At 36.6% G+C, this 22,273-nt stretch overlaps 1 protein-coding gene across 2 annotated transcripts in view; it reads right to left on the bottom strand.

The window, feature by feature from the left end:
* Window positions 1-22,273, bottom strand: part of slc12a5b (solute carrier family 12 member 5b) — a 64,363-nt gene that overhangs the window by 19,796 nt on the left and 22,294 nt on the right. For both annotated transcript variants that reach the window (XM_056772801.1, XM_056772802.1), the window contains exons 2-15: window positions 12,565-12,665; window positions 12,339-12,470; window positions 12,013-12,159; window positions 8,049-8,103; window positions 7,639-7,769; window positions 6,832-7,079; window positions 6,540-6,751; window positions 4,444-4,611; window positions 3,740-3,838; window positions 3,445-3,502; window positions 1,491-1,665; window positions 1,305-1,423; window positions 994-1,092; window positions 638-757 (exon numbers count right to left, since the gene is read on the bottom strand). In XM_056772801.1, coding sequence (XP_056628779.1) covers window positions 638-757; window positions 994-1,092; window positions 1,305-1,423; window positions 1,491-1,665; window positions 3,445-3,502; window positions 3,740-3,838; window positions 4,444-4,611; window positions 6,540-6,751; window positions 6,832-7,079; window positions 7,639-7,769; window positions 8,049-8,103; window positions 12,013-12,159; window positions 12,339-12,470; window positions 12,565-12,665 — 1,864 coding nt within the window. The remainder of the gene's footprint in view (window positions 1-637; window positions 758-993; window positions 1,093-1,304; window positions 1,424-1,490; window positions 1,666-3,444; window positions 3,503-3,739; window positions 3,839-4,443; window positions 4,612-6,539; window positions 6,752-6,831; window positions 7,080-7,638; window positions 7,770-8,048; window positions 8,104-12,012; window positions 12,160-12,338; window positions 12,471-12,564; window positions 12,666-22,273) is intronic.

The following is a 22,273-nucleotide window of genomic DNA, read 5'->3' on the forward strand; positions in this document are numbered from 1 at the left end:
TAAAGCATAAAAATTGTAACAATAAAAGGAATTAAATGAATAAATCTTATATAGCAACATAAAAAATAAAACAATAATTTATACAATGACAAAAGCATATACTCATTGCTAAAACTTTAACTAAAATTTAAAACTAAAATATTTATAAAACTAAGTAAAACTAAAATCAAAACTATAATAACTCTATTTATATAAAATTAAATGTTTAGTATAATAATCTAATATTTTAGTGTTCAACTGACATCTGGGATGGCATGAGGGTGAGAATTTACATTTTCAGGTGATCTGATAATTTAAAAGAAGTATATTGGATAAAATTTGTTTACTCATCAAGTTTACACCAAATGAAAATCTGAATATATAATCTGTGTAAAAATTATTTTGTTCTATTGCATTGGTCTAGGTTTAAAATGTCCGAAGCTACATAAAAACACACAGGATGCATATAAGTATTCACATTCATTAACATTGTCATAAAACAGTTCCCATTAAAAAACACCCCACTGACCAGAAAACCTGCAAGGCTAATAAAGGCTTTTTCTCCAAGAGTGAGATTGATCTTGTTTGTGGAAAAATCATTAATTTTTTGCTTTTTCCGTCCACCCCTTCCTCCCGAGGCTCGTTTTGGTTTGCTTACCCGCAGAACTCGATGTATTTGTAGATGCAGCTAGCGATCACCATGGCAACAATGGCATAATACCAAGAGCACAGAAACATCAGAGTGAGGCACAAGCTCATGCCCAAGAGTGACAAAGCCCTGAAAAAACAACACCAACACTCAAACAAAGAAGTGTAAAGTGTATCTAATGCATATTTGTCCATCTGTCTATCTGTAACACTGTATTAGTGATTGTACCTGAGGGCTGAAATTCAATATAGTGATTATAGGTTAATACAGTGTTATCTTTCATCCATTCAAACTAATAATTCTGTCATCAGATACCTGACATATGGTTAAGGAGACTAGAAGACCAGGTATGTGTAATTATGTACCAGTGGTAAAACTTGAAGCGTGGTCTCCAGTTAGGGGTCCTAAGGAGTGTCTGCAGCGCACAAGCCAGGTTTACAAACATATAGCACATAAGAAAGAACCTGTAGGGATAACAGAGCAACATTACAGTACATCAGTATACTCTATGTTATATAGACTATTGAATCTATGAAAGTCATTAGAGGGAGTATATTTTTTCAGAACGTTAGTAAATAGGATTAATGGGATATATTAATGCGCTATAAACTGTTAAATATAACTGGCAAAAATAATGAAGACATTTTGAGATGTGGTGTTTTTTAGTGTTGCTTACATAGACAGAATGGGTGCGACAGCATCCAGGGAGGCAATGAGGATGCCAATCTCACAGATACAGCCCGTCAGTAGGAGAGCCCACGTAGGTTCACCATTAGCTTTGCCATGACCAAACACCTGTAAAACATATGAGCGTCATTCATCTGTCATCAACAATCAGAATATACTGTATGTGTGGGTGTACCCTGAGGAAAGGAATGATTCCATCTCGGGCAATAGCTTGGAGGAGGCGGGGCGCTCCTGTCAAACTCTGAAGTCCCGCCCCACAGGTGGAGAAGAATGAGCCGAACACAATGACCCAGGGCGAGGGCCATGCCAGTGTCCCAATAACCAAGTTACCATTCACACCTTCCCCAAACCTGCGTAATTGAAAATGACCAAATTGATTTCAAGCAAAAATGTAGAGTATTTTTTTTATATCTTTCCACATAATTCATTTTCCACATTTTCAGGTGGAATTCTTTGTAATCAAGCTATCACTGTTTTAAAGGGGTAGTTTACTCCAAAATAAAAATAAAATCATAGTTTTTTTCATCCTCTTTTAATTTCAGACCTGTGTGACTATATAAATAATAAATCAATTTAGTTATTTTGCAGAACGTTGTTAACCAATGGACCACTGAAACATTCATACCTGCAAACTCTAAAGAGCTGAAAAAGGTGACAGGCATACGCTGTGCAGGGTGGGGGGGTTTGGAAGGGGGGTTTTGGGTATAAGGTGGTTGCAGTGTTTTCCGTATGTTTACGGCTTTTGGGGGGGGTATGTGCGGTCTCTTTATTAGGTCCAGACAATACTTTTTCAAAGAAATAATATTTAATCAATTGAGCCCAGTGGAATATGTATATAAAAAGTGAACATCTAATGTTTTATCAGGCCATTAATTTTATATTCTGATACCCGCAGTTTGTAGGCTCTGTTGCTAAAGCGAAGTCCTAGTGGCCTATTTTAATATGTATTAAAACTACTGACAACAAAATGTAACAACTGAAATGAATTTATCATGAGCAGAAGTACTTACAAAGTTACTAACAAGTAGTCTTTCCATGCCATTCATATTAGAACTGATTCTAAATAATCTCCAATTAAAACAAGATTCATTATGAAACGCTCTTAACATGCTGATTATTAATGCTATTGATATTGTTAATATTGTTAATGCTAAATGTAGATACAAGACGTTATGGTTTATAATCTCACAAACCAATATAGGAAACTGTAAACTGACTGACAGCTAAAAATACTTTATTACTGCTGCATTTCGTTAACTTTAGCGTTACAGTATAAGTTTCAATTTATTTACTGCTCCTGGTGTTGTCTACCGCAAGCAGCGTTTACGAAGCGGAAGGGGTTACAATGAAGTTTGTTTGGCGCTATATGAAGATATTAGAAGTTGTCCTCAAAATATAGTCAACATAAATTTCCCTGAGTTCGCGTGATGTGTTCAGGTCAGTTATGTAGACGCGCTGCTCAATTTAAACTACAGAAATAGTCTGATGATGTGAATGGTTCATTCTGTCTTGCGTTGGAGATGGAACGAAGACAAGCTTGGCGAAAACCTGTCATCTGGTGGTGACTGGACTGTTGCTGCTTGTCAGGGGCAGAGTGTGCGTCTTTTCTCTACTTAGCCATTTTCACCTCACCGGGACCGTTTAAAAACGCAAATGTTTTTATCTGCTTGCTTTTCAGGTGGTTGATGCGACATATCGTACGACATGCGCTCTCTGTCCGCTGGTGAAAGTGTGCTAACCTGTGTTTGTGCGGAGCACACGTGTCTGTGTTCCGGGGCGGAACTCGATACAGAGAGCAAATGAGAATTGTAAACGTAGAGACTAAAATGACATGCTGCCGTATAAATAAGATAAAGACCATAATGCTATTTAGTTTGTTTAATAAAATACCCGCCAACAGAAAAAAACTCTTCGGATTTACATGATTCACATAAATGACAAATTTTTCATTCAAAACGGCGAATTTCGTAGAAAAGCGACTAGTTTGCAGGTATGAACATTTCTCAAAATATCTTTGGTGTTCCTCAAAATAAATTAATATACGGGTTTTGAACAAAATCAGGGTGAATAAATGATGATAGAGTTTTTATTTTTGGGTGAACTATCCCTACATAAATCAAAGAACGCACTTGTCTCTCAAAACCACTCCGTCCACACAGGCTCCAAACAGAATCACAGAGGACATGTCTGGGAACATTTAAATTTAGGACAATACAAAGCAGCAAAAAAACATATCCTAAAAAAGACCACTGGCTATTTTATTATATGTGAAGCTTAATCATTTTTACATTTTGTGCTTTCCAGGATATCAAATTACACTCTTTATTGCACTTCCAGGATGTGCAATTCAACACTGTAACAATGAAAATCATGAGTCATTTATGTAAGTGAAGAGCCGTTTGATGGCTTTAGATTGAAGGATACAGATAAAGGAGGTGGTTGCGATGGCCATGATTGTACCAACAGGAATGGACTTCTGAGCATCCTGCAGGTCCCCAGAACGGTTGGAACCAGCCATGATACCTACACCACACACAAACTATATTAAAAATTGATTTGAGACTTTTGGATTGCTGGTGCGTTTGTGGCTCAGGTTTTTACTTACATTGTGGGGGCCTTACATCCCCACAAGAACTGTAAAACCTAAAACCACCTGCATCGTGAAGACAGCCTACGACCCTCGTGAGGAAAACAGCTTAATCAACACACTAAATCACATCTTAATGAAAGTCTAAAAATGAACCAAAGATTATGTGAGGGTTAGAGAAGGATAATATGAACAGCTCAGAATAAAACTAACACAAGTCAATGGAAAGTGTTTATTTGAGTGACAGCTGTCAGTGTCTCTATGGCTCTGGGCCAATGTAGAACTAAAAAAACGGTTTCCTTATGTAACAAGCTCTCGTTGTCAACGCTGGTGAGAGGACACAGACATTCGCGTCACATAAATAATGCAGAACACTTCGCTTAGAAAACATTTGCAGATGCATTATTTATTAAGGGGATTAAATAAAAAGTCAGATTTAAATTAATATGACAATCCAGTCTAAAATAGCCCTAATAATTTAATAGACAGGCATTATTAATTCCAATATTGTTTATCAGATTTTTTCAGATTTGGTTCTGACCTGTGACAGAGGGAAAGTAGATGCCAACCAGCAGAGTGAAGAAGCTGGTGATATCTGCTAGTACATACTGGTTGCTGTTGGTTATTGGGGCGTCAGGGTCAACAACTGATGATATACCCCTCTTCTCTAAGAATGAATTTTTCTCCGTAAACGTGCTGAAGAGGTTTTCTGTGAAAAAGGAAAGAGAGATTTGTCAAATTAATAGATCCCTTCGATCCGCATTTTTTCATAATTTTTCATGCAGAAAGTCCTTTAATACACAATTATAAAAAAAAATATGTGAAAGTCCCAATGAAATAAAAATGACAATTCATATTTTTCATGAAATAATGGTGCGTATTTCATGAGATAATGGTGCCAATTTTGGCCGTTCTCTTAATTCATGTGCCTTCATAATCCTTAGTGACTATCCGACTAGCCGACTGGTGACGGCTTGGGCGGATTATTTGTTAACTCCTCCCCTTCAGCTATCAGTCTGCTGCCAGTTCCATTTCAAAATGCAATGGCTGTTTTTATACATCCAATCAAATCACAGGGTAAAAACAACCCACGGCCACAATTTTCACTCTGAAATCCGTCAGAATACGGAAGTAAAAACTATCGCACCTTCCGGTTCACAGGGACTTTAAGTAAGCTTAATATAACACAATTCATAAAAAAGTGTTTTTAACTTTTTCGCACACACAATTGACATATTACAGGTTTTGATACCATTTGAAAGCCGTTTTAATTTCATACTTTGCAATATTAAGAGGAAAAGTCTTTTATCATCAGTTTACCATTATACATAAATATTTCTTTGGCAAAAAACAAGTGAATTTTGCCACAATATTTTCAGAGATGATAGATATAATGTTATAGCATAATGATTTAATGAAAACCTAATTTTGTCAGAAAACTGGCAATCTAGTTATTTTTTGATATACCTGACAACATCACACATTATTTTACTGGTCAATTTAAGCATGTAATAATTATAATGTTCAAAGTTTTGGGAAAAACTCTTTACAGATATATCAGATAATCCTTTTTAAGATTATGAAAGGTCTAAATGCCTTTTTACATTATTTAATGTTTCTCTCTTTACACATCTTTGCTTAGTGTTTATTGTGTAAATAAAGTATTTTGCTTAACCTCATCGCTATATGCACTTATGTTCACTGTCCGAATCATGACACAATATTTTTACTTTAATCAAAATGAAATGTAATCTAAATTTAAGATGTTTTAATCATCTTTGAGCTTTTTGCAGTTTACTTACAGTAAATATTAATGTTACAAACATTTTTGTTTCCCTTTTCTGCCTGCCAGACTACGAGTTCGCTATATTCCTCGGATGACGTTCGCACCTTGCCTTACTCTGTCTGCCTGACTACGTGCTCTCTTTATTCCCACGGAATCCGTTTGCATCTCGGCCGACCTTCGTCTGTTTGATGCTGATTCTTGCCTACTCCCGTTCTTCATTGGCCTTACTGCAGGATTTCTGTTTGCCCTTTGTGTTTATTAAAGAACTGTTTAACTCATCTGCTTTTGGGTCTGTCCCCCATACCTGACAGAATTTACTATTTAGTAATGTTTAGGTAAAATTATATTTTTTGGTTTCATTCTGTGAACTACTAACAATATTTTTCCTAAATTTCAAATAAAAATACGCTTTCCATTTCCATTTATTTGCAGAAAATTAAAAGTGGAGAAACAAGTGAAAAAAGTATTTTTTTCAGACCTCAAATACTGCAAATAAAAAAGGTCATTTTAACTTGTAAAGCAATCCAACAGTAATATTTTTACTTGTATTTAGGAACAGTTCAATAATTATTTTGTATGTGATAATCTCAAACAGTTTTTCATGTGTCTTGTCATGCTGTCAGTATATTTTCCACGGCTGTACAGTATATCACTGTCGGAAATTATTCAATTCTGATTGGTTATCCCGTAGTTTGACATTGATCAATGACCACAGGACATCCGGGAATTCTAAAAGGATAGATGCTGATGAAGTATATTATGCTGATTAACTAAGCAGTAACTTTGTCTGTTACAGTAAGTGTGAATTATAATATCATTGAAAAGTTATATCAATGTTGTGGATTTCTGACCTGCCAGAATCCCACTGGTGACTCCAGGGATTCCCTGGATCTGAGTGACGTTGTTGTTGGTGAAATACTCATCACAAGTGGCGTTCAGAAACTCTGAATCACAGAAGAGCCTCCAGAGTTTGGTGGTGACTGTGGCATTGCCTCGTTCTATGATCTTGGCACAAATATCAAAGCCCTTTGAGGTAAGAGTTCTGTTCCCGAGCACACACACCCTGCACAAGACAGATCCATATGATTTTGATCGTCCTAGAAAAAGCACTTTTTAAATACAGTCATTACAATATTTTCTTACGGGAAGTCTGGTGGGTCAAAGGATGTTTTGATGACCCCTGCATAGACAGCGAGAATGGAGAGTACGACGCAAGCGAGGAACACCAGGGCCAACTTGTTAACATATTTCACACCCACAAAGACAACAATACACATGAAGGATAGCACGATGGTGCCGTAAACGCGCATGTTATTCAACAATGCTGCCTCGGCTTCTGCCCCCTCCAGACCTTCCATTTTGAATATAGCAGCTACTGGCACGATGTAGATCTATGGAAAAAAATAGAATATAAAGATGTTCAGATTACACAGGTTTATTTAATAAGAAAAAAAGTTATGATCTTTTTAATATTTCAATTATTTCTTCTAGACATCAATTAGATTAAACTGAGAGCAAAAGGAAACATGTTTAAGTTCTCCTGAGAAAACTGCAGAGTTTTAGGAAACAACTTAAAGTCTGCAATACCTATACAATCTACATTCATTTTTAGACATCCATACTGCACTCTTTATGTATTTTACCAGTTTAATTTGTTACTGTTTTTATTTCTTCCAAGCAGAGTTTAATTTGAGACTAAGTTAAAACACAACAGAGAGTCTACTAAGCTATAAAAGAGCAGGTTCTGAGTTTATTCTGAATAATAAATCATTCTGATTCGCAGAAATTTGAACAATGATTTAAAAAATATATAAAACGCTACATGTTAATAAAAAAATATATAATAAAAACCATATACAGCAAAATATATCAAAATAATAAAATAAAAGGCTCTATCTACATGAATGTCACGCAAAAAGAAAACTAATAGGAATGCAAAGCCTGTCATACCAGCAGGATTTCGATGCACCCCAGGATGTACATGGCTCCAGCAAAAGTGGTACCTAGGTAGAAACATATACCAACAGCCCCACCAAACTCCGGCCCCAATGAACGAGAGATCATGTAGTACGAGCCTCCAGCTGTATGTCAGAATCACAAAAATAAACAGTCAACATGTTCTATGATATGAGAAAAATTTAATTTGAAGAGGATGACAAGTGCTAGTCCAGTATATTTATTCTACCTATAGCTAACAGAGACAGACATGTATCCGTAGAAGAATGCACACAGTTATAAGTCAGGAGCTGATCTCAGCACGGTTGGGAGCTGTACTGTGCATTGTAGCTAACTGGCCATGAAGAACAACAAGACAGCTGTCCTCTGGGCTTCAACACACAAACACTGTGAATTCCGCTTACCTGGCACAACTCCATTGGTGGCAATCGCACTCATTGAGATTGCAGTCAGCATAGTCTGTAAATATGGTAAATAAAGATCAATGGAGAGCGCGTAGTAAGTGATGGAGACAGAGAGACTCTATGACAAAGCAGAAAGAATACTTTCTCCCTTTCAAGTTAAATGTACAGGGAGAGTCTTAAAAGGACAGTTCACGGAAATATGAAAATTCTTTTATAATTTATTCACCCTTATTTCATTTAAAACGTGTGATTTTCATTCTTTCAAAAGATATATATTTTTGAAGAACATTGGTAACCAAATAACATTGACCCCCATTGACTTCCATTGTATTTACACAAAACCATTGAGACATTTCTCAAAATATACAGGTTCACATACAGGTTCTAAATTATTACAGTTAATAAATCATGTCAGAAGTGTTTTTTGGGATGAACTTTCTCTTTAAGAAAGCTATTCATAGCTTGAATTCACATTTCTCTTGTATGTCCACTACAGGTCACCATACTCAATATGTCAAATGTTTAATATAACCTTTAGAAATGACCTTTAGAATGATAAACTAGCTGCAGTTCACATCAATATTCTGTATATCTCTGTCAAAAACATGAAGCTAGACTTATACTCATCCATTGTCATATGTATCCATTTACTGCGAGACAACTCGTAGCTATTAAACTGTAATTTCTTGTATGTGGGTTGACAGAAATAGTCTAAAGAGTGTGCAAGGATTCCATTTGGCAGGGTCTGAAGGGCACTACGGGTGATTTACAATATGATGAGACAGCTTTCAACTTTTCTATATCCAAAGTTTTAAACCAGATGGGACAGAATGGAAAAGAAGCTCAGAGTGGTGAAACTGCACCTTATGTTCACTTACATAACACTCTACAGAGTAAAAAAAAGAATTCAGAAGTGGCCAAATTTATATTTACACAGTATTTGTTTTTAATGCAAAATATAAGGATTATTGTAAAAATCAAGAAAACACAATTTGGTAAAGGAGCAATGTTGAGATTTTAGCGGCATCTACCAGTGAGATTGCAAATTGCAGCCAATGGTTCAATCTGCGACTCTCACAAGACTAAGATGTCATCGTAATTTCGCCTCTTTGTCCAAGAAGATACATATTTATAAAACATGCTCTCTAGAACAGTTTGTCCGTTTAGGGCTACTGTAGAAAAAACATGGTAAATTCCATGTAAATGGACCCGAGGTGTGTGTAGATAAAAATACCTCATTCTAAAGTAATAAAAACGTAACGCTTCATTATGTGAAGTCTTTATACACCTCTGATGACAGTTATGTGTATTATATTGCATTTCAGTCAGTAGATCCTCCTGAATATTACACAATGCATCTTTAAGGTGTTTATTTATTAAAATTACCGTTTATGGAAAAGAAGGCAAACTACAGTGTATTGAGAAATGTGTCATTTTTGAATAGACAAGAAATTAATTAAAAAAAGATGTTCAAGCCTTCTTACATTCTTTGCAAAGCTAAGCTTCAGTTTTACATTCCAAGGACAACTACACAACCTGTGCACAACGTATTTAATAAATCTCTGATAATATATTTGAATAAAGGGCAAAGACATACATTTTAAACTTAAATATTTGGGCACACACAGAACACATACAGTATTGTTCAAAATAATAGCAGTACAATGTGACTAACCAGAATAATCAAGGTTTTTAGTATATTTTTTATTGCTACGTGGCAAACAAGTTACCAGTAGGTTCAGTAGATTCTCAGAAAACAAACAAGACCCAGCATTCATGATATGCACGCTCTTAAGGCTGTGCAATTGGGCAATTAGTTGAAAGGGGTGTGTTCAAAAAAATAGCAGTGTCTACCTTTGACTGTACAAACTCAAAACTATTTTGTACAAACATTTTTTTTCTTCTGGGATTTAGCAATCCTGTGAATCACTTAACTAATATTTAGTTGTATGACCACAGTTTTTTAAAACTGCTTGACATCTGTGTGGCATGGAGTCAACCAACTTGTGCTACCTCTCAGCTGTTATTCCACTCCATGATTCTTTAACAACATTCCACAATTCATTCACATTTCTTGGTTTTGCTTCAGAAACAGCATTTTTGATATCACCCCACAAGTTCTCAATTGGATTAAGGTCTGGAGATTGGGCTGGCCACTCCATAACATTAATTTTGTTGGTTTGGAACCAAGACTTTGCCCGTTTACTAGTGTGTTTTGGGTCATTGTCTTGTTGAAACAACCATTTCAAGGGCATGTCCTCTTCAGCATAGGGCAACATGACCTCTTCAAGTATTTTAACATATGCAAACTGATCCATGATCCCTGGTATGTGATAAATAGGCCCAACACCATAGTAGGAGAAACATGCCCATATCATGATGCTTGCACCTCCATGCTTCACTGTCTTCACTGTGTACTGTGGCTTGAATTCAGAGTTTGGGGGTCGTCTCACAAACTGCCTGTGGCCCTTGGACCCAAAAAGAACAATTTTACTCTCATCAGTCCACAAAATGTTCCTCCATTTCTCTTTAGGCCAGTTGATGTGTTCTTTGGCAAATTGTAACCTCTTCTGCACATGCCTTTTTTTTAACAGAGGGACTTTGCGGGGGATTCTTGAAAATAGATTAGCTTCACACAGACGTCTTCTAACTGTCACAGTACTTACAGGTAACTCCAGACTGTCTTTGATCATCCTGGAGGTGATCATTGGCTGAGCCTTTGCCATTCTGGTTATTCTTCTATCCATTTTGATGGTTGTCTTCCGTTTTCTTCCACGTCTCTCTGGTTTTGCTCTCCATTTTAAGGCATTGGAGATCATTTTAGCTGAACAGCCTATCATTTTTTGCACCTCTTTATAGGTTTTCCCATCTCCAATCAACTTTTTAATCAAAGTACGCTGTTCTTCTGAACAATGTCTTGAACGACCCATTTTCCTCAGCTTTCAAATGCATGTTCAACAAGTGTTGGCTTCATCCTTAAATAGGGGCCACCTGATTCACACCTGTTTCTTCACAAAATTGATGACCTCAGTGATTGAATGCCACACTGCTATTTTTTTGAACACACCCCTTTCAACTAATTCAACTAATTGCCCAATTGCACAGCCTTAAGAGCGTGCATATCATGAATGCTGGGTCTCATTTGTTTTCTGAGAATCTACTGAACCTACTGGTAACTTGTTTGCCACGTAGCAATAAAAAATATACTAAAAACCTTGATTATTCTGGTTAGTCACATTGTACTGCTATTATTTTGAACAATACTGTACAAACATACAAACACACAGCAACAGAATCTCAGCGACACAGTTTAATGATGGCCGCTGTCCATGGTGCTAAACTGGCAGCTCTGAAATGAAACACCTCATGTCAGCATCAACATTTATGTTCTTGGCAGAAACTCAGAATGGCAGCGCTGACACTCATGCTGTTTCGAGATACAGCCGTACAACAAAGTGATTGTAAAACGGTAAGTGAAATTTAGTTAAAGATAGGAAGGGGTAGGAAGAAACAGTCTGAACTCTTGGGAGGAATCATGGAGAGAGGTACTGTACTTAGAGTGCACTATGTCTCTGTTGGTCTTGATACATAATGTTAATAAAGAATTCTTGTTTCCTTGGCTTGTCAGCTGGTATCGTTTAAAAAATTTATTCAGTTCGGAAGTATAGTGTAGCTATTTGTGGGGTTGCTTTGAGTTTGTATGTCAACCACTGGCATATCAGACAGCCCCTCAGCCCCTGCAGTATGAGTGGAATCGCCTCTTAAACTCATGAGGCATTAAAATTTAGATTACATTTGTCTGGCCATAGTGGTTTTTATTGTATATTGTGAACATAGTGTGTGCATGTTTTAACACAGGAACAATTTTCATGAAAAATATAACACAGAAAGCTGAATGCTCCTTTGTGTAAGTTCACACTTTAATGACTGTGAAAGACAGAATTTAAGCGTATACGTGACTGACCGTAGAGCAACAGATGAAGACGATCAAGAAGGTGCCCAGCACACCCCCGGCGCCCACTAGCCAGGTCATTCTGAGAAACAAGATCACACCCAGAATGTTCTGCAGACACGGCAGGTAAACGCCCATTACTGTGCCCATACGTGGAGCCTGTCAATCAAACGGTCATAAGTCAGGACCTAATGCACGTGCCATCAGCTTCATGATGCCCGATAAAATTCACAGAGAACATTATTAAACTCCCATAACAGTTGTCCATAAATCAACATAAATCCAATTAATGACGAGGAATCATCCATTAACATACAGGATTGGTTAAACGGATTTACCTGCACAGTTTTCTTGGGTGCTTCCTCATTGTTTTCGGCCTCTTCGTGTTCTTTACTGCCCTGTATCAAGTTGGAGTAGTTGGCGAGGCTGCTCAGAAGGGAAGAAACCATAGGACTGGTGTCCATCTCCTCCTACAAAAGACACATGCACATACAGAATGTTAATATAACCCTTTGAACCACTTTGAAATCATAAGTAATGTTATATTATAATGGATAACTGCACCTCAAACAGGGCCATATTTTTCCCATCATACTGTTGGCTTTTCTCCACATCACTGGTGCTGCTGTTGATAAAGGGACTGCTTTCCTTGGATGCTGCATCTCCTGTGAACACATATACAAAGCATTTGTGTTCATTAGTAACTGTGTTAAAAAATATTATAGGGTTTGGAATAAAGCTATTACGATGTCAGATTGTCACTACACGATTATTGTTGCCATAAGAATTTACAATAACATAAATAATATAAGAGTGATATCTACTAAAAAAAATTTTTTTAATGAAGACTCTGTATACACTGTAATGTAGAGTTTGTAAACATTGTGGAAACATTACGAAGGATAAAAATTAAGATGTCAGAAGGGTGCTGACTTATTTACAATATTATTATCAATAATTATTTTTTGTGTGAAAACAGGTTAATACGAATAATGGGAGATCTAGACACATTTGCCAAATAAATTTTAACATAGCAACATTAAACCTACGTGACTAACTGGCGTATAATTTTATTTAATGTTGGTTAGTAAGTTACCAATACCACCGTCATCCGCTCGAGAAACTTGATGGAAATGCACCCTTCGCATTAGTTTTCTTTTCTAGTTTTCTCTCTTTTGAAAAGTTTCCCCTCACGATAGGATTAAAACCTGCCTATTGTCAATACCGGTATATTGTGGCCAAAAATCTGAGATTTTTTTTGTTAATTGTTTTATAGGTGTTTTATAATATTTTTCCCCCCCAAAAACATTAGCTTTCCTTCATTTTATTACAAACATGTATACCATTTTATTTAATCAACAAAAAAATACTTTTAGAATAAAATGTCCTGACCGCATTTTCACTTAAAGCTGCTGAAAAAATTAAGAGACCATTCCAAATTTCTACTGTAGATGTATTGTGGTCATTCCAGTCCAGTGTATGTTGAAATTCAAAAAAATCAAACCTAAAGTCATCCAACAACAATGTGAAAACTGTAATAAAAATGAGGTTATCACATATATTTTTTTAGCTTTTCCTTAATACAAATACAAATATTACTGTTGCATTGCTTAAAAGTGAATATGAACTTGATATCTTGTGAGAAAAAAAACATAGCATCTCATCTGTTATTTTGACCTGTTTCTCCATTTTCTGCAAATAAATGAAAATATAAACTATATTTTTATTTAAAATTTGGGAGAAATACTGTTAGTAGATCTGAGAATTAAACATTCTTTTTTACATAAACACATACATACACAAACACATAAATAGTAAATTCAGAAAAATTATTTTGATATGGTCTTACTCAAGTTTCCAAGAACTGCATTAAATTGATCAAAATGCATATAAACACCAATACACCTGGCTAGCAATCTGTCAGATATTGTTTCAATGGATTTGCTTACAGTGCATGCAAGATCAACGTCATTGCATAAGTTCAAAATATGATATCAGATTCCAGGCAAAAAAGTTAGTATTTAGAGAAATGTCCATATATACAGTTCCACTAACATTGATGTCTAGCTTCTGTTCTCCCTCTGCTGCGTGTGAACCTTTGATTTGTTTTGTCCAGCAAATGACAGCGACGAATCCTCCCGGGCAGAGATGACATCCTATTGGAACAAAACGAAAAGTGCCGCGTTCGTCACTGGAGCTTACAAATGGAAATTCCTGTGTCATTTGTCGGAAATACAAGCCTCAGGTTCAGGCACAGCAGAGGGATAACGGAAGCTAGAAATCAACGTTAATGGGGCTGTAAATATGGATATTACTCTTAAACAAACGCATCGTTTCGCTTCAGAAGACTTTTGTTAAGACCCCAGAGCCGTGTTGAGCCGTTCTTTGTTCGATGGATGCACTTTTTGGAGCTTCAAAAAATTGCCCCCAATTCACTCCCCTTCTACTGCTTGAAAGTTTAATGATGCGTGGTATGATAACTTCGAATGCATTCTTTTTCAAGAAGGCTGAGGGTGAGTAAAACATTGGGAAATTTTGTTTCGCTGTGAAATATCCCTTTAAACTGGTCACTGTTTACTAATGCATACAAAACAAGGTTGTTGGTTCGATTCCCAAGGTAAGCACATACACATAAAATGTATAATTGTACAGAGCCTAATTTGCTTTGGTACCTGCCAAATTTACAAATGTTACAAATGTATCAGGCTAGAGTATGTTGCATAACAACCCATCTTACACATTTTCTTGCACACATTAAGAGAGTTACACAGTTTATTTGCAATTATTTATAATGTAAAATAAATGAAAAGGAGGAGGGTGGATAAACATCGCCCCATCCAAAAATGCCTCAACAAGGCACACTCCTTGTACTTGCATGTGGATGTTGTGTGTGTGGGTGAGGAATTTTCAGGATTTCTACATACTCTTCCATGGCAACAACCCCATTCTGATCCTATTTTTACCCTCCCACTTCCAGGCACACATCCTTTATCATGGGAACATTTCACGGGTTAATTTAGACGGAGTGCAGCATAAGCCCTCACAGCACTGCAAGGATGCCGTTATGAGATAAATATAAATAGCAGTTATCATAAATCAAGCCCCACGGATTTTAATTGTGTTTAATCCTAAATCGGAGTGGATATTGTACGCCGTCACCTTCCCTGCCTTCTCTAGCATAATTATATGTGGGAGCATGCTCATTATATGGTCAGGGGAATTCTGCCTCTTAGCTTGCCCGATTTAATCTGATGTATTAGTTTAATTAATCACGCTGCCCCGCAAAGCTTTGTACATTTTAATTTTCACTGCATTTGCTTGCTTATTGACCTGTGACCCTACGACCTTAAAACACACAATTCATCACCTAGTAATTTCATCTGTCACCGCTGAATCAATACGCCACCATGTGTAAGGGTTCCAGTGCTTTTAAACACAAGGACATATTTGAGGTACAATAAGCGTATTTAAGCAACACAATGTCTTGTGTTTTTTAGGTTTATGTTTTTTCGAACCAAGCACAGTTCTTGTGAAATTCATTCATTAACGTTTGCCATTTTTTATGTTGTGTAAAGATACAGTCTATGTAAATTGTGTTGTGCAAATCCAATATTTATTGTTAACTCAATAAAACATCCTATTTAATTGTTTTGTGTTTACAGACTACACATTTCATGTGTTTTCTTTAGTCTTTGATGGAGTCAGTATATTCGGCTCTCATGAGACATCGTTCCCCAGCAGACTGTGTAATAAGCCATAATGAGTAAGGTTGGGTCTGCAGATGAAGACAGATCTTAATCTGTGACACCTAATCTCGTGTTCCGACTCGGTTGTTTTGGGGTATATTAAAGGACTGTTGACTGACATCAGATGGATGATGTGGACTGTACACTGGGGGTCTGTTCACTGACATCAGCTGGGGTTAATGGTGGTCTGCTGATTCTACCACTCATAAATTTTAATGTCTCTGCTTTTGTGTTGCTGAAGAGGCAAGCAGAGAAAAAAGACGATATCTGCATTTACATTACCAGAGGCTTCCCCAGCTGGCATTATTCTTTTCTTAGCCATGGTTTTTTTTTGGCTTTAAGGACTCATTGGATGAAGGTGACATTTTTTTTGTTAAGTTTAAGTGCTATAAACGGGTCCCTGGTGCATCTAGCAACCCAGAAAACATGAAAACCAAGTAACTTTGTTTTGGTAAGCCTTTCTCTGCAAGCATGTGTGAAATCGAACAGTTAAGATTTCGCTCCTGATATGACGTAAACGCAGACTCTTATTATAATATTACCAACCCTCAATCTACAGTATTCCACCCACAGGGCTGCCGCCATTGTTGTTTTCACAAGCTACAGCGGTGTACGTGATGCCATGGCTAAAGTTCGTGGAAAACATGCAATGCATCTCTAACTTCGGAAGAGACTTGAGTGAATTTATTTTATTTTTAGTGGAAATCCCTCAGAAACCATAATTAAGAACCTGCTTGTTTGAGTGAATCACTTCCAGTCAGAGTGCTTTATCAACCTGGGACAGTACAAGCAGGATTAGCTTCAAAGTTGTTCCTTAAAAGGGATTCGAGACCAACTGAACGAGACAAAGCTGCTGATCTAAGTAATATTTATCAACAGTCTGAATTGACGTACATGTATCGTATATATAGGAGGATCGCGTTAGCATACGATAGTCAATCATGAGCTGAATAGAACGTTCAAAGCCAGTGTTAAACTTACTCTATATTTATAAGTTAATTGGCAAATGGGTACATGGAGTTTAAATGTGTGTATGTTAATACATTATGTGCGTTAATATGTTTAACTGCGGCAAGCTGTTTGTTTTGCTAATGAACAGGGGCGAACAACACGGTTAGTTTGTTTTAAACATCTCAAATAATTTGTCCTTTGCCTGAAAAATCTGTCACAACATACTAGTTGCTCTCACGTTGTGTGTCTGTGTAACGTTATAACTTGTCAGCGACAAGCACTCAAATCCACGTAATTCCGCTGAGATCTGCAGGTGCGCATTCCGTGGAATTTAGGCAAGCATCCAGGCACGATGTGACGCTGTTTGCTGTGACAGATTTTTTGGTCTCCGGACAAATGATTTGAGACATTTAAAACAAAACTTATCGCAGAAGAGTTCAGGAAACAAAATTTAGGTAAACCATTGCCATGGCAGTATTACACGTGTGTTGAGTTGACACGCCGGATGGAAGGGAGGTTGTATGCGCTGTAACTCATTATCATTTAAAGAGACATGGACCAAAGCGGGTTGCTGTAAGCAGACCTGTAAATTGCAGTTCTGGTTAGGGCTGTTCTGATATTTGACAGACAATTTTAAGTCCATATTATTTTGGTTTAAAAATTTCCTTCCAAAAATTCAGTGGTTCACATTCGGCTTGACCTTTAAAGTTTTAGATCCGGAAATCCCAGGATAAGAAATAGAGCTCCCAATCTGCCGTTGCATGATCTCTACCTGCCTGACAGCTTCACCAGCAGGTGGTCCAAGTCGATTCTGATAAAGACCAAAGCAAGAAATGCAGATACACTTATCTGCTCAATTAAGTGAATTTATTTGTTCTCATCTTCTTATGCCTGATCAACATTTTCAGAAATATAATATGTTCTGGCTTGAAGGAATTAAGTTATTTTTTCTTTCAGCACATCCTACATCACATAAATCTTATGCATCGTCATCATTTAAAGAAACATTTATTGTGTTTAAAGCGGTCAAATAACTGTAATCTCAACAAGCAGCTCATTGACAGCCGCTCTGATTTTAAAGCGTTATAGGCTACTCTCCTGCTATGTGAATCTTTTTATATGATTGTGGCAGCAATCTCTACAAGCATTCTTTTTATTTTCCTCACATGATCTTGTTTTAATCTTTGACTCTGGATATGAATAGTGGAAACGCTATTTGTTTTTTTATTTTGTTAATACGGGACTTTAATACGGGATCGTTTAGCCACGTGCGCTCCTTGTGCTATAGCAGGTCAGATAAAAAAAACAGAGACAAATAGACAGCACTTTCTTTAGAACCCGACTAGACCCGAAATGTTGTGTACAGCCTGTAGCCATGCATGATACCTCATGGCGTTATGGATGTAACAGATTGTTTTCTAAGCTCTAAAAACATTTGTTGCATTCTGTGTCCGTTTTCAGATAATGTGGCTCACACGAACATAGGTGTATGACTGAGCTTTCCTGTAGCTCAGCGGTAAGAGCATTGCATTAACAACACAAGGTTGCGAGTTCGATCCCAGGGGATTGCAAATACCTATGTATTAATGTATAGAATTATACAAAGTAAGCTGCTTCGGATAAAAGCATCTGCCAAATGCATAAATGTAAATGTACTACACAACAAAGTTATTTATGAGTGAGTTGACTGTTTTTCAATTGCTAAAATATCAATCACTCACTGTATTAGGCTAATTATGTCTTGGCGCAGGAAATTTCTTTACCAAACCACAAGATTGATCTAATTAGTGTCTTTGCGGGTCCATTCACTAGAAGCACATTCATTTTAAATTACTAGAGACCCGATGCCATATCGGACTCGACCAGTGCCCAAGGCATTTGTCAAAGTTTTAGACCCAAAGCCGCAGGGACCCATGAGGACCTCTAACATTTACCTCAACGCAAGTCAGTTTGCATGGCCGAGCAGTGTAAAAATTATATTTAATTATTGGTCTGAAAACAATACGAGTACTCACTGGCAATATGTACAACTAGATCTGTGGATGTTGCTGTTTTGAGCATTGTATTTTGTTACAGGCTACTTTAATATATGGTATGTAATATATTTATAGTATGTAATATATTTCACTTTAAGTTTAGTTTACCCGATAATAATATAAAATATTACAACAAAATTTTACGATTTAGCATAATCATTTATAATCTATATGCTCACATCATAAGTCAAAACATATTGTTAAAAAAAAAAATATGAAGTCTAGAAACGCTGAAACCACGCTCATTCAAGGATTTGATGTGACGGAGAGAGCACGTGTTGTAAGTGTCCGAAATGTATGTAAACAGTTCAGTTAAATTATGAACTTTACCATCTTTAAACTTATGCTGACTGAATGAGAAGAGAACATTTTGCTGAATATCTGCAACATTATCATGGTGGTATGGTGGAACAAAAACGACATAAGCTTGCAAGATCTCCGAAGTGCCTGTACTCTATCCCTTTCATGTCCATAGATCACGCCACGCCATCAGCATGCATTGTCTCATCGGCCGTTGCAGTGTGCTGGAATGCTTGATGTTGCATAATCCAGTCAGACCAAATGGCTAAAATTAGTATAACCACATTTTTTATAAAACGTAGACTATACAGAAATGCGGAAGAGCCATGAATATATACTATATATGCACTAAATTGCACAATACAATTTTTTAGGATGTCTTTGGGCTTTCACTATGATCAGGTCACTATGAATCTGAGGGGGTCGTGTCCCTAGTGCCACCTAGGCGCCTTGTCCTGTCATATTTCTTACATACAATCCTGTTATTTGTATAGTATGTATCTGCGGTATTGGCACTCTATTGCTTCTCCTGCGATTCCCGGATGTTACACTTTGAATTTCAAGCTTAATTTGAACCACTGAATTTGTGGAAGCTAATCTTTAAACCTAGATAATACGGACAGAAAATTGTCTGTCAAATAATAAAGGCTGTATTATAAAACAAGTTTTTTAATGAAATTTAAAAGGTGAATTTTGATTATTGAATTTTTAAACTGTGAAATTGTCTTTGAAATGTTTCAATTAGAAATATTCACAGCTTAATTATACTACCATATTGAATTGCAGACTCTAAAAATGCAAGCACTGGTAATCCAACAGATTTATTTTTTATATTTTTGTGATAATTCAACAAGCTTGTTGCTTCAAAGAATAATAGCATTAATATACTTCCATAGAATTGTGGATTACTCCACCCCCTATTGTCGAAGCACTACGGTGGCTGACACCGGACTAAGATGTAGTCACATTTACCCTTTTTTGTCGGAGGAGACAACGTATTTACGAAACACGTTCTAATTGTCTGTTTAGGATTACTATGGAAACAACATGGCGAAATTCATGCAAGGGGACCCTATATATAGAAATACCTCATTTTAAGGTAGTAAAAACATAACGCTTCATTATGTAAGGTCTTTGTATACCTCTGAAGACATAATTATGTATATATTATATTATATTGCATTTCTATCAATAGACCCTCCTAAATACTACCCAATGGACCTTTAACACAATACTTAAGTCTATTTTGTTCTCTTATAGGACTCCTAGGAGAAACATTAGAGACACACTTATAACTCACACAGAACTGAAACTCCTATTGAGTTTCCTGAACTATGAAATACAATTTTCTTTGGGTTGTAGCATTCTTGGCAGTAAAATATAAGTGGTGCCTCTATCCTTTCACACAAGCATTTATTAGCTGATTAGTCACTCACAGCAAACAGCAGATCAAGGCAAGATGATGAACTAAAACATTTATCCCTGCTGTATATATAATTTGGCTTTTGGCTGATGGAAATAAAAAGTGACAGGAAGCCTTTGTTTGAAGGCCATGTGCTGTTAAACCTGAGGGGACACATTCTCATATCTTTGAGACACCTACAAAGGACTGTTTTTGTATCAATACAACTCCATAAAATGTATCTGTTTCTTTGATGATTGAGAGTTATTGCAAGTTGAGTCATTCACTCTAGTCATTGGCTTTAAACTAAAATTTAAGCACATTTGAAACTATTGCTATTACTATTGACTATTGCTGTATGATAATAGTAATGGTAAATGTTAATAGTTTTACATTGGGACAAGACATTGAATGTAGTACAAAAGCTAGTGTAAAATCAAGCAATTAAATTAAAAACATAAATTTTATAGTCCAAAAACTTTCAACTCAACTGTCACTTGACTTAGGTTAGATGCATCTGATACACCAAAAAATGCCCTGCGCATGGTCCTTGATGCACACAGTCCGCATGATGCAATTTTCGTCATTAAAAGGGTCCGCGGTCATCCACAAACCCCGTCCGCGTGCAGCCCATTTTTGGAGACCGCGCGGACGTGCCGCATACAACAGCACATGCGCAAAAAAAGTGCACTAGTTCACTAGGGGTCAATACACACTCAGAAAGTGTGCATTCTGCCATTGTCGAAGAAGAATGATACAAAACCAACACACTGAAACCAAGAACAGTAAGCTTAGAAGCATATACTTCTCCAAACTGTTTGGTTGTTGATCTTGTTGTCTTGCTGTTTGCTCGGATTGTTTGCAACACATTTGTTTTGCGAATGTGTTGAACTCAACGTCTACGATGTGTTGAGTATGCTCAGGAAGCTGTGCGGACGCATTTGTAAGCGAGACGGACACGGAAAGTCAAGTATGCCACGGCCTTAAGAGCCTTCATCGTTCTAAATTCAGCCTGACGTCAAAATAATATTTTTCTTTTTATTGCTTCCCTATTTCTTTTCTCTTTCATTTGTACAGAGTAAGCCAAACACCAACACTAGCTATACGTAGAAAATTCAATAGTGTGCTAAATCAATGAGACAAACATTTTACCATCTTGTATCGCTGAAAAGCTTGGATAAATCCAGATTAGAAGTAACAAAAAAATATTTTTAAAAGTTATTTATCAGCAGAGCCGATCCTTCCTATACGCAAACTATGCAAGTTGCATAGGGCCCCTGCACCATCAGGGGGCCTCCTTGAATACCAAATCAAAAACACTATTATGTAAACAAGACGCCGATTCAACTTTCTGGCTTTGGAGTGTTCTGTTACAAACTTTACAGGAATCATTTGGAAACTTTTTAATTTTTCCTTTTTAATACTTCATTTATTTAATTACTATGACATATTAGACATCATGCAATGCTCGCAGGAGATGTCAAGGGCATAATGTGATGACGCGTTTTTTTTTTTATATGGCCATGGTTTCAAAATAAGGCTATCTATCTTTAGCGGAATAACGCCAACACCGTTAAGCCAGAATGCAATTTCAAAATCTTATTTAGTTTTGCCAAATTACAAACAATGGCATACAGTTGGTTTTACTATGGACGTTCGATACTTGTGAATTTAAGGACCGTCTTCAAAGTTACAAACACATTAATATTCTAACTTCAATAGGATTTACAGGGAATAACTCTGTCACAAAACCAGCTATACGATGTTCATGTGAGTCTCAATCCTCATTTCGTTCGCCCATGATAATATGTCATTTTTGTCATCACCTTTAGAGAATA

Source organism: Triplophysa dalaica, chromosome 18 (genome assembly GCF_015846415.1).
Source record: "Triplophysa dalaica isolate WHDGS20190420 chromosome 18, ASM1584641v1, whole genome shotgun sequence".
In the NCBI taxonomy this organism is placed as follows: Eukaryota; Metazoa; Chordata; class Actinopteri; order Cypriniformes; family Nemacheilidae; genus Triplophysa; species Triplophysa dalaica.